The sequence below is a fragment of the Phocoena phocoena genome, chromosome 19 (genome assembly GCF_963924675.1).
Source record: "Phocoena phocoena chromosome 19, mPhoPho1.1, whole genome shotgun sequence".
NCBI lineage: Eukaryota > Metazoa > Chordata > Mammalia > Artiodactyla > Phocoenidae > Phocoena > Phocoena phocoena.
The window spans coordinates 45,219,538-45,233,414 of record NC_089237.1 but is presented as its reverse complement, the minus strand read 5'-3'; the positions used below and the strand labels follow the sequence as shown (position 1 = coordinate 45,233,414).

Sequence of the window (13,877 nt, the reverse complement as noted above, 5' to 3'; positions counted from 1 at the left end):
TAAATGAAGCATTTAATTTTAGTTCTCTAAATATCATTTCTTTGTTTCACCTCTAAGCCAAAAAGCAGGCATTCTCTGCATTGAGCTAAAACACATTAATTTAGGAAGGGGACTCACTCCTTGAGAATCTTTGATTCATTCCTTTCCACTCCCTTACTAGTTGTTCAAGAATGTGATAAAACATGGGGTGCTCTGCCTGGCTTCTTGAGGGAATATGTTTTGTAGTAAAGGGGGTTGGATGGCAGTGTTCAAACAAACAAAAAAAATGACTGTGTTCAAAAATTCTTTTTTATATTTAACATTGACCTAACTTGATATTAATTTTATTTACTGTTTAGACTTTTTTACTAGATTATGTCAACTAGATAGTAATTTAATTTCGTTGCTAAAACAAAGTGAACATATACCATTTGATTAAATGGGGGGAATAGCAGTTGAGGAGGCAAAAGGAATATCAACTCTAGATTAGGTTGAGAAGACTCATAAGACTGATAAGTTTACTGAATATGCCTGGTGAACCTGATTTATGTGTTTCGTATAAGAGTACATAAGTTGTCTATATCAGCTAATGTGTTTGCATTTATCACCTAAGTAAGTAGTAATTTCTGAAGTAATATGTACTACCTTGGTGCACATGAATAAAAATATATATTCAAGCCACAACTGTACCCCTATGTATGTGCATTTGCAAATGCACTCACACAGCAGACAATGTACACACACACACACACACACACACACACACACACACACATACACAAACACACATCTTTGCATATACACATTTCTGTTCCTCGGAATCTGCTCTTCCAGCTTCAGAGGAGCAAAAACACAGCTGTAAAATAAACCATCACCTGTCATCAGAAATCATGTTCTTACTAGGGGAATGAGTTCTCTGGAGTGTGATCTTAGAATATTTGACATTCAAATGAAGTACTTAATGGCCATGCTGGTTGAACTAAAGGGATAGGTTTGGTTGTAAGTTATTTAAGAAGAGCTAGACTAGGAGCAACTGAGATTGATAGCTTTACTTATAATAGTGACCTCACTTGTTTTACTGATAAATAATATTACTCACCTCTTCTAAGCCACTCATTTTCTCTTCTTTTGTTTCAACAAAGCCCTTCTTAAAAAAGGAGGTGAGGGCTTCGCTGACACTCAAGGGGGCATCTTCACCAACAAATGTCTCCAGGAGTTGCACAAACTGGAGCAGATTGAAGGAAACTCCATTGAAGGCACTCCCACCTTTTATTTCCTTGTAAGACTGAATATTTCTGATCATCGAGTGTAGGTCTATCAAGGAAGAAACATACATCAAACAGTGAAGTGAACAATTTTATCAAAGTTCTAGAAAATATACGAGTACTTATTGTAATGGACATCTGCTCCTTTTTTTCCTGTCAGGAATTCATGCTCCCTTCATGAGTTCAGCACCCTCCTTTTTTGATTTAGGAAAACATCTCTCCCCCATTGTCAGTTTAGATGTATCAGGTAGTTCTCAGCTTCCTCCACCCTTGCTTCAAGGATGGCCATGTGATATAGGTCTGGCCAATGATTCACATAGGACAGCAATGGAATCCACTATAGGCCAATGAGAATTAGCCCCAGAACTCTTGGGGCAACTACTGGGGGAGAATCACTCTTATATTCTGATTCCTGAACTAGTAGGATGTAGGCTTAGAGATGCTCTCATGGACATCTTTGCCACAATACAGTGAAAACTAAAACTGAAAGTTACACAGAGAAGAACAGGGCTGAGAGGCAAAGAGACACTGTCCTGCTGCTATTATTGAGCTCTTGGATTCAGCTGTGCCTGAAGCCAGCTGCAGTCTGGACTCACTAGTTAAATAAGTCTGTAAATACCACCACTACCACCTCTCCCCCAAAGAGTCTTGACTAATATATTTATCTTGAAGCTCAATGTTATAATATGAAGCATATTTCATGAAAAAGCCCAGTGATTTATGTTTGATTTATTAACTAATTCAATCGTTCATGCCCTTATGCTTCCCATATGAGATTTGATGTGACTTAAAAAGGATCACCCGTGCAACTGTTAAAATGGTAAAGCAAAACTGAGATAAAGAAGTAAGACCAGGGGAAGAGGAACATGAATTAGCAGGCAACAAGAGCTTAATCAATGCCATGTAATTCCATGAAATATCTGGAGGATAAATTTGTTATTTGATCCATGCTTAAATGAGAAAAAAATTACAGATAGGTAGAAAATATCTTGATCTTGTAAGTTCTACTACTTGTTAATGACAGGTAAAATGATAAAATAGTACTTGTTGGGATAATTGTTGTTAAAGACATGGTTTACTGGGAGCTAACATCTACTCTTTATCGTCTCTGTTGAGTAGATCTTCCTTTGTAAGTCTTCAAAAACAAGATAGATCCTCACCTGCCTCGCATATTTGGATGTGGAACTACCAGGGAGAGGAATAGCTGGAATGATTTCTATTTTTCTAATATCTAACATCTGATTCCCTTTGCATACCTTGATGATAGCTTCAAAGTGGTTTCAGGGCCATTTAACAGTAAAAAGAAAAAAAAAATTGGATGCGGCCCTCTGTAGCCGCAGGTTCTGCATCTGTGGATTCAACTGTGGATCAAAAATATTCAGAAAAAAAAATTCCAGAAAGTTCCAAAAAAGCAAAACTTGAATTTGCCACATACTGGCAACCATTTACATAGCATTCACATTGTATTTATAACTATTTACATAGTGTTTACATTGTATTAGGTATTAAACGTAATCTAGAGATGATTTAAGGTATATGGGAAGGTGTGCACTGGTTATATGCAAATACTATTCCATTTTACATAAGGGACTTGAGCATCCCTGAATATTGGTATTCATGGGGGGAGCTTTGCGGGGTGGTTTCCATGGAACAAACCCCTGCAGGTATTGAGGGACAACTGTATTAACGCATATGTGTTAAAGAGCATTCATCAATAGCACTGCATGTACACTACCACCCAAAACAGTCATCTTGAATATGTTTAGATCCATCAGCTCAGGGACACAATAATGCAAGTATCACTCTGCCATTGTGCCTTGGCTAAGTCCAGTCCTTATCATTGTGTACCACAGTAAATTAAGTTCATCAATTAGAGTGCCATCTATTCTTCCTGGTTTTGTTGTTAACATGTACCTGTGAACCTGGAGTTACCATAGATTAAGTTTGCCTGTTCCTCCTCTTCACATTTGGCATACTTCATGTTCCAGTTACAAGTCAAAAGTTCACCTATAAAATACACGTTCCATAATATAGCCAGTGTAACTTCACTTTCATAATGGTTTTGCTCTAGAGTATGAATGAAAGGAGGATTAAATGAGAAGTTACCTGACCATGATTTTCCTTCTATTTTTTGGGACTTGGGTTCACAGGATTTGTCTCTCTGAACTTCCTGTTTTTCAGTTTCTGAAAGGTACAAAATAAAATGCCTATGAGTTGGACATTATATATTCTATTATATATTCTAAAGTTAATAAATGAGAGAAATGCCTTGCATATAGAACACAAAAACTTTCTTTCAGGTCCTTTCCTATATATGCTGTATCATAATGGTATCACTTAATAACTTTAGTTGTTGGGAGCAGCTCTGTGACAAAGGCTATTTGTTGTACCCAAATTTGGCCATGCAAATTAAGGGCTATATTTCCTAGCCTCCCTGGCAGCTAGGTGTCACTATATGCCTAAATTCCGACCAATGAACTGTGATGGGAAATAATGTAATACCTATCCTTTCTCCTCACCTGGTGGTCAGAATGTGGACATGGTGGTGAGCTATCTTGGACCATGTGGTTGGAGGAGACACAAGACAGAAAGAGCTTGAGCCTCTGCTGATTTCATGGGGCTGAGCTGTCATATAAATTTTGACTTTTACATGAGAAACAAAGAAACTCCTGTCTTGTTTAGACATTGTTATTTTGTTTTGCTTTTGTTTGTTTTTTTAGACACTGTTATTTTAGATCACTGTTACAGATAGTCAAAATTAAGTCCTCACTAATAATACATCTGACTGAATAGAAACTTCACTAACTTTTTAAGCTGTATCCCTACTATGCAGGGAGAGGCAGAAATTAGTAGTCTTATTTCATGGAGAAATAAATATAATGCTGAAAAAAATGAAAGATTTAAAATTAGTTAATGTTAGTGTAGAATCTAGAACATAGGTTACCCATCTCTTAGGAGTTTTAAATAAGAATTTTCTTTGGGACTGTAGAACTTTAGAATTAAAAAATTATGCCTAACTGAGGTCTTAAGTGGCATTGAGATTGATTCTCTAAAAGATTAGAATTCTTCAACAAAAAGGGCGTAAATTGGCATAGGCAATTCAGAGGAAAAGTTTTCTTCAGAATAAATATTTGAAATGCGGGGTGCTTTCAGTCTTAAATATGACCTCCAGAAACTCTTATATACAACTGAAAAAAGTGAGATACTTTTAAAATTTGAAATAAAAGAAATTTATTTCTTTTATTCTGATATCAGACACCACAGTTAAAATAAAAGGGCTTCTACTGCCTTTTCAGAGGTCCAATGAAAATTTCTACATGTAACATTACCAGATTTCTTCCTTACAAATGGGCTTCTAGTGTTAAAGCAATTCTAGGTAAATTGATAATAGAGACTTTCTCGTTTGCAGGTAATTGATTACTCAAGGTCTAGACTCATGTTGAGTAGCAAAATATATCTGAAGATTGCATGACCTTATATGTCAGGAAGAGATCCTAACTGAAATGAATATTTCCTGAAAGAACTTTTAAAAACACTCTACAAAGCAAGGAGCTGATGTAGAAGAACTATATTAATACCTGAAAGATGATCTTTTCTGCTTGATACTGAAATTTTCTCTTGCAGTTCAGGACTCATGAATAGTTGCTCTTCATAGATTTGCCCCTGAGTCCTTTCTTCCTGTGGAAGGATTTCAGTGTACTCAAAGGAAATAGCCTCCCTAGATTTTTCACTTTCTCTTAAGATACTACCTTTTCTTGATTGTGAAGTTGAGTCTATGTCCTCTTGTTTTTCTGGAATTGTCTCTATGGGTGGCTGTTGTTCTGCAGTTGACCGTCTGAGTGGTCCTTGTTCTACTACTGACTCTCTGTGTGCTCCTTGTTCTGCAACTGACCCTCTTGGTCGTCCTTGATCTAATAGGGATTCTCTGTGTGCTTCCTGTTCTGCAGTTGACCCTCTGGGGTGTCGATCTAAGAGTGACTCTCTGTGTGATCCCTGTTCTGCAGTTGACCCTCTGTGTGGTCCCTGTTCTAATACTGACTCTCTATGTGGTCCCTGTTCCTCAGGTGACCCTCTGTGTGATCCTTGTCCTGTTGTTGACTCTTCATGCTGTCCTTGTGCTGTTACTGATTCTCTGTAAAGTCCTTGCTCTGCAGCCGGTTCAGTGTGGATTCCTGGTGGTACTCCTTGTTCTGTTATTGACTCAATAAGTGGTCTTTGTTCTATTATTAACTCTCTACTTGATCCTTGTTCTGGAGTTGACCCTGTGTAGGTTCCTCGTTTTGCTACTGATTCTTTGTTCAGTTCTTGCTCTCCAGTTGACTCTTTGTCTTGTTCTTGTTCGTTGGCTGAAATTCTGTTTGATTCTTGGTTTGCAGTTGTCCCTCTCTGCTGTTCTGGTGGGCTTTGTGGTAGTGTTGATTTTCTATGTTTATCATGTTTATGTTGATCTCCTGGACTTGCTAATAATTTACTTTGGCTTTTGCTAGCATGTTTTTCAGAAAGTAATGTATTCATCTCTAAGAGTACTTTGTCAAAGTCTTCATAAATGTGCTTCTGATTATCCATGTCTCCCCAGAACTCAGGCAAGTCTATCTCTCCAAATTCAACAAATGGCCCTAACACAGAAAACAAAACATTTACCTAAACAATTGATCTTATAGTGTAGAATCAGAGCTAGTAAATTAATGTTAAAAAGCAATGGGCTGTGATGACCTAGATGGGTGGGATGGGAGGGGTGTGAGGGAGGACCAAGAGGGAGGGGATGTATGTATACATATAGCTGATTCCCTTCATTGCACAGCAGAAGCTAATACAACATTGTAAAGCAATTATACTCCAATTTAAAAAAAATCTATACGGGAAAAGAATCTGAAAAGGAATGGATGGATGTATATGTATAACTGAATCACTTTGCGGTACACCTGAAACTAATACAACATTGTAAATCAACTATACCCTATTATAAAATAAAAAATTTAAAAAAGCAATCAGCAGAGTGACTGTAATATAGACTTATTGCTTTAAATAAATATCCGTTACCTTTCCCAGCAACCCAATAAAAAACAAAAAGGTACCTAAAGGAACATAAAAGATGCTCACTACTGTAAATTAGAAATAATCCCTTCCTAAAAGGTATGGTTTTGGAAATGAACATGATTCTTATTTTGCTACTAGGAGAGTTGCTTAGACTTCCAAGGCAAATAGAATTTATCCTCTACTCTTGGTCCTCCCACAATAAGCATAGCATAGGGCTGAGGAAAGCGACAAATGTCTTTCACCTCATATACCTTTTCAGTATCTGCAATACCAAAATAAAAGCAAAGTTCTATGATAATCTTTCACTGAGCTATATTTTTCCAATATTCATTTTCTCTCCCTTCCCTCTTCCCTCTCTTTCTTCTTCATTCCTCAATTCTAGGGAGAGACCAGAAATGAACCCACACTTATATCGTCAATTAATCTATAACAAAGAAGGCAAGAGTATACAATGGGGAAAGACAGTCTCTTCAATAAATGGTGTTGGGAAAACTAGACAGCTACATGCAAAAGAATCAAGCTGAATTACTTTCTCAAACCATGTACAAAAATAAAATTAAAATGGATTAAAGACTTAAATTTAAGACCTGAATCCATTAAACTCCTAGAAGAAAACATTGGCAGTAGGCTCTTTGACATCTGCCTTAGTGATGTATTTTTGGATATGTCTCCTTAGGCAAGGGAAACAAAAGCAAAAATAAACAAATGAAACAGCATCAAACTAAAAAGCTTTGGCACAGCAAAGGAAACTATCAACAAAACAAAAAGACAGCCTAATGAATGGGGAAAGATATTTATAAATGATATATCTGCTAAAGGGTTAATATCCAAAATGAAGAAGACATACAAACCAACATCAAAAAAACAACCTGATTAAAAAATGGACAGAGGACCCGAATAGACTTTTTTCCCAGAGAAGATGTACAGATGGCCTACAGATACATGAAAGATGCTCACCATCACACTAATCATCAGGGAAATGCAAACCAAAACCACAATGAGATATCACCTCATACCTGTCAGAATGGCTATCATCAAAAAGACAACAAATAATAAGTGCTGGCAAAGATATGGAGAAAAGGGAACCCTTGTGCACTGTTGGTGGTATTGTAAATTGATGCAGCCACTATGGAAAACAGTATGGAGATTCCTCAAAAAATTAGAAGTAGAACTGCCATATGACCCAGAGAACAAATGGGTGGTTGCCAGAAGGGTTTGAGTTGTGGGTGAAACAGGTGAAGTGAATTAAAAGGCCCAAACCTCCAGTTATATAATAAATAAGTCACAGGGATGTAATATGCAGCATAAAGAATATGGTCAATCATATTGTGATAAGTTTGTAGGGGGATAGATTGTTACTAGACTCATCACGGTGATTATTTCCTAATACATGAAAATGTCAAATCATTATGTAGTACATTTGAAACTAACATAATATTGTACATCAACTATATTTCAATTAAAAATGCTTGGGAGAAGGAAATATTTTTCTTAGAAACCTTGGAATTCTAAGTTGGACATTAAAACTAGAATTACCACTACCAACTTAATTTCCAAAACATTCAGATTGTCACTAAAGCACCCCTTCATTTGAATGAATTTAAAATTGAATTCTAGCTGAGCTCTGACTTAACAACTTTTAGTATTACACCATAGTGAAAAATACATCTAGTTGTGATGAAGACTGAATTTTGTGTGGAATGAACAACTAGATAGAGCTATCATGATCTAAGGGAGATGTTACATGAAGGGATTCCATGGGGATAGAATGACCTTGTATTATCATTTTGGTGTACTGCATCACTCCAGCTTGAGCATGCTCCCTCTGGGTGGCACTTACATTGTCTTGGGTTTCGGAGTAAACCTCTGAGCACTTTTGAACTTTGGTCATAGAATGTTTCCAGCAAAGCCAATGTCCTCTGCCGATCCAAAAACCCCACCTAACCAGAAAGTTGGCAATTAGTTGTTACAGGAGATTTGAAATTTTTATGTAGATGGAATATTGAAGATTTTATCATTACCACCAGCACCGTAATCATGTAAGTAAAAGCTGCAGAGTCAAAATCAGGAAAGTTGTATCTTACCTTTACGCTTATACTCTACTTCACCTTTCTGTAACACTTAGTAGCTGCATAAATATTTGTTGTTACTTACTTAATTGCTAAAACCAATATATAATGTTCAGTTCTTATCTAATCTGACCTGAGTATGACATTCGGAACAATTAATTGCTCCCTACTTGTTCTTTTTTTGCATTGTTTTTATTTCAAGGAAAATTTCAATTAGAGAAAAATATAGAAAATGATAAAACTAACACTTGTGTTCCCAACACCCAGAAATTACGTTTGTTAACATTTTATGTATGTACTTTAAATACTGATATAATACACATTCCCTTGCTTTTATTTACTCAACATTGAGATCTGATTCATGTATTTAAGGAAATATATTTTATTTCTTTAATTGATGCATGGTATTCTATAATATGAAAACATCCTAATTTTTAAAAACACCCCTCTATGGATTAGCATTTAGATTATTTCCAGTATTTTGATACCAAAATAATGTTGCAGTGGATATCCTTATATACATCTCTTTGTATACATATGTAAACATTTCCTTAGGGTAAATAAACAGAAGTGTAATTAACGGATTGTGTATAATGTGCATTTTCAACTTTAGTAGTTATTGCCAAATAGCTTTACAAAACACCGATACCAATTTACATTCTCACCAGCACTGAATGAGGATATAATTTCTCCAGATCCATGCCAATATTTGATATTGTTAGTTTATAATCTGATGGATAAAAACTGGTATCTAATTATTTTAATTTGCATTTCCCTGATTATTAGTGAGATTAAATATATTACATTTTCATATGTTTATTATATACTTGGGTTTCCTGATCAATGAATGTTTTTTTTTTTAAGGTTTTTTTGATGTGGACCATTTTTAAAGTCTTTATTGATTTTGTTACAATCTTGCTTCTGTTTTATGTTTTGTTTTTTTGGCCACGAGGCATGTGGGATCTTAGCTCCCTGACCAGTGATTGAACCTGTACCTCCTGCATTGGAAGGGGAAGTCTTAACCACTGGACGGCCAGGGAAGTCCCCCAGTGAATGGCTTTTTCTTGTTCTTTCCCATTTTTTCAGTTGGCATGAGTAGTCTGTTTCTTATTAACTTATAAATTTTTGATAATGATCATTTTGTTATCTATATAGCAAATAGTCTTTCTCAGTTTATCTTTATCAGTGTCAGTTAATCTCTTATTTACTTAACTTTTGGTGAGTTTAGCCATGTCAATGTTCTAAATTTTGAAGTAGTCAAATGCATCAATCATTTCCTCTATGGTTTGTGCTTACTTGCTGTATTCTTTAGGAAGTATTACCTATACTGAGGTCAAAAGGCACGTTCTATATCTGCTTCTAAAACTTTAAAACTTTGGTTTTCCACATCTAGGTCTCTGATCAGATGGAACTTATTTTTCCTCATTAAGGAGACTGAAATCTAATTTTATTTTTTTTCCAGTATGGAAGCCAATCATCCCAATATCATTTATTGATTAGTCCCTTCCCACTAGTTTACATCCATGTTATACACTAAATTCCCACATTCTCATGGGTCTGATGCCAGGTTCAATATTCTGTTAATATAACTTTATTTTTATAAATCAGGAAAATTCTCCCCAACTTGTTCTTCTTTTTAGAATTGTTTTTGCTAATTTGGACCTTTATTTTTCCATACAAGTTTTAAAAACTAAAGCTTTGAAAAATAACATAAAGAAAAGTACACAAATAATAAGCGTATGGTTTTATGAATTATCACAGTATAAACATACACATGAGCTGTTTCTCAAAGGAGAATAGCTAACTTTAGTAGAAGGCATGGTTTTGCTCCAAAACTTGAGGGATCTACATTGTGATTCTACTATTGCAACTTGCGATAGCTTTCTAATTTGCTCTGTTCATTTCAAATACTGTAGGATCTTCTAGGTGATAAGGCACAAGATAAAGAGGCTTTGTAATGCAGCCTAGAAAGCCTACAAGACCTTTTCTTGCTCTGGGACCCCCTTTGCCAGCTGATGGCTCAGTTAACACAAAAGAGCAGCACAGATTGATACAAATGTGCTAAAGGTTGTTCCTAAAATGTAAAAGGGTCCAATAAGCATTATGCTTCTTTCTTAGTGGTAGGTGGCACAGGATATGGCAATTTGCCTCGTATTTGAAACAGATATCCTGTCATGCTTCCAACTACTGGAAGCTAAAAATTTTACCAACGTAGAAAACACTGAATTTTTATGGTTTTTATCTTCCACCCTCTGACACACATGGAGCTTACCAAGGCATCTAATGCTTCTTCCAGCTCATCCAGTCCAATCACCACAATGGAAACCATCAAGGTGGTGAACCTGTATGATGTTCTATGATATGTCAACACTATCAATGTCTCTGCATACTAAATTATGATAGAAAGAAAAAGAGCTGCCTTAGCCCTATGCCAAGGCAGTGAAAGGATACTGCTGTTCCTAATAGGTGAAATCAAGCTTCTTTTGTTGGTCCTTGCAAACTGCTCTAGAGAAAATAGTAGTTGCCACATCAGATGTTGTGAATGATGGATCTGTGTCAATTTGGTCCAATAAAGGTTCCACATCTTGAACAGCAGCTGCAAATGGTGTTAGTGTAATCTACAAATATTCTTCAAGATCTACCTACCTTCTGCATAGGCAAAACAGAAGAAATAGATAAGAATGTAATAAGAATGTTATTTTCTGAATCCTTCATATCACTAATATATTTTCATAACTAATCTTTGTGGAATTGTGTTTTTTTAAATTTGTTTTTGTTATCCGTTTATTTTTTACCATTTTGGCAGGCAGAGAAAGTTCACCATGATAGCCTTCAGCCCCTAATTTGTGAGAACTCTGCTAGTTGCTGTACATGTCTATTCCAGTTGTACATTCAAGAACCAGAAATAAATATAGCTAGGTCCCGCAGATTAACTGGGTCTATGATATAACCTTGGACCAAAACAGCATTTATCACCTGACATGCATAAGCCCTAACTTTAACCAATGGTCCACTGGGGCACTTTGGGATACCAGGGATTAGTGTTAACTTGGAGTCTGGTAATCTCTGAAAGTCTGGTGGGATATTTCCTTTTTTCCAATGCATATTCACCCTAGTAAAGGGCTACATGCCCTTTGAGGAAGGCTTGAAGTAAGATCTAGAGTATATGCTCGTAGCAGAATTCTTCCTCAAGAAGGCCAGCCTCCACTTCAACCAAAGCCTTCTGGGTATATCAACTGCTTGTCTGGGAACTGGATAAGAAGGCAAAACTCTCCATTGTGGTGTCTCATCTCATGTTTCTGGCCCCGCAGTTAGAGCTTTTCTGTAAATAGTTATAGTAATAATTTAGTAGATGATCATGATCACTACAGAAAATCTATGAGTCAAAACATTCATATGGCCACTTTAATTTCTGCTGTTCATTGTGGTAATTCCAACCATACGTTCAGGAACTAGGTAAAAAACCACAGTATGAGTCCTAGACAAATAAGGCCTATTATAATATGGCCTTTAACCTTGGGCATTAAGTCAAAATACCATTTATCTATGATATTAACTTTGACCAGTAGACTATCTCTGGCAGTTAAATGCCACTTGTCTTCTAGGAATCCCATCAGTTCCTTGAAACCAGAAAGCCCACTTCAATGCCACTATCCCCTACCATCATTCCCAACCTACAGAGGACAGCTACCTCTGTAGGAATGTTAGTGCTCCCATCATTAATGGATTTCTCAGGGATTGTCACCTGGGCACTCTTGGGGAATAGGATGAAGGTGAATATGGGTAGGCTACCTATGAGAAATCAACTTTGTCAATTTTACAAGCCTTTGGATTTACTCCTTTATAGCATGCCATGAAGGCTCTAGCATCTCAATCTCATTGGATGCAGGCTGTATTTGAGTCAAGGTTATAGTTAATCTACCGAGAAAACTTTTAAAACCATTTCCAAGATACTAAAAATATTACTGCTTAGCAAATCTTCTAAGTATAATGATATTGATAAATCTGGGCTAATCCAAAGTTATATCCATCCTCCTAAGTCTAAAAGTTTTATAATCAAGAATTCTCTGTCGGTCCAGTGGTTAGGACTTTACCTTCCACTGCAGGGGGCATAGGACCTTCCACTGCAGGGGGCATGGGTTTGATCCCTGCTTGGGAACTAAGATCCCACATGCCACGTGACGTGGCCAAAAAAAAATTTTTATAATCAATTCCCACACATGTTCCCCAAGTTTATGCTGCTATGAATTAGCAAAAACTTGTTATTCTCCTGGAATACTAACAATCACCTTTCTGTACAGATTTGACTAGTCCTCTTGGGGCATGCTGAGATCTGACTTTTGGGTCTAAAGGCAATGGATGATACACAGGTGGGCCTTAAGGAAAATAGCTAATTGCCCCAAGTGATGTTATAGGTTCTGTAAGGAAAGAAAAGCTTATATCGTCAAAAAAAGGAGAGAAGGGATTGCTTTTGCTGCCAAGGGAGTCTTTAGGGAGGTTTGTGGCACAAGTCTCAGCTTCCATCCAAATGTAACCATTCCAAGTCTCAGGATCCCTCTATTTTCCAAGCAATGTGTTGACTTTCACACGAGAGACTTATGAATTTGGCTTATGTTTTCACTCTGTCCCATTAAACTTGGGGGCTGATTTTTTTAAATCTATATCTGCTCTGAAGCTACAAGAAATAGAGATTCCTTGAGAGTCATCACGGACATTTTCTGGTTTTGTGACTGCAACTTGAGCTGAGCATTTAAAGCCCTGAGCTTGTCTTTTACTTTCTATAATCTCTCCAATGCAGTGAGGTGAAGCTCAACCACCGATAGCCCTTGTAGTCAGCACTATTACAATTATGATAAAATGCAGCAGCCACTTGGTCTCTTAGAGCCCAAGGCACTTCATCCCAAGCAACCATAAGTGATCATTTAAAATTATTTTCACTGAGGAATAATAAATATGCAATAAAGGGTATACATCTTAAATGTTTAGCACAATAAATGTTTACCTATCTATATACTGTGTAAACATTACTCAGATAAAGATATAGAACATTTTTATCATCACTAGAAGGCTCCTTCATGGTTTCTGTTAGTCAATAATTCCCCCAAAGGTAGTTATTATTCTGATATTTATCACTATTGATTAGTTTATCTGTTATTGAATTTCATATAATTGGAGTTATATATGACATTTTGTTTCATTTTTTGTTCAACATTTTATCTGTGAATGTTATTCATGTTTCATTTGACTGTAATTCTTTTTTCATTGCTACACAATACTCTACTGTATGAATACATATATGAAAATGTATTTAATCATTTTATTGTTTATGTACATTTGTATTGTTTTTAGTTTTTGACTATTATGAACACTTTTTGGAATTTTTGGTCAATTTCAATGAAACGTAATTTACATCCAGTAAAATGCATCAATTTAAAGTGTACAGGGCTCCCCTGGTGGCGCAGTGGTTGAGAGTCCGCCTGCCGATGCAGGGGACACGGGTTCGTGCCCCGGTCCGGGAAGATCCCAC

At 36.3% G+C, this 13,877-nt stretch overlaps 1 protein-coding gene across 1 annotated transcript in view; it reads right to left on the bottom strand.

The window, feature by feature from the left end:
* EFCAB5 (EF-hand calcium binding domain 5) overlaps nucleotides 1–13,877 on the bottom strand; it is a 78,648-nt gene that overhangs the window by 30,260 nt on the left and 34,511 nt on the right. Inside the window, exons 7-12 of the mRNA XM_065898035.1 lie at nucleotides 8,122–8,221; nucleotides 5,427–5,860; nucleotides 4,823–5,351; nucleotides 3,351–3,428; nucleotides 3,159–3,251; nucleotides 1,079–1,293 (exon numbers count right to left, since the gene is read on the bottom strand). Of these exons, the coding sequence (XP_065754107.1) occupies nucleotides 1,079–1,293; nucleotides 3,159–3,251; nucleotides 3,351–3,428; nucleotides 4,823–5,351; nucleotides 5,427–5,860; nucleotides 8,122–8,221 (1,449 nt within the window). The remainder of the gene's footprint in view (nucleotides 1–1,078; nucleotides 1,294–3,158; nucleotides 3,252–3,350; nucleotides 3,429–4,822; nucleotides 5,352–5,426; nucleotides 5,861–8,121; nucleotides 8,222–13,877) is intronic.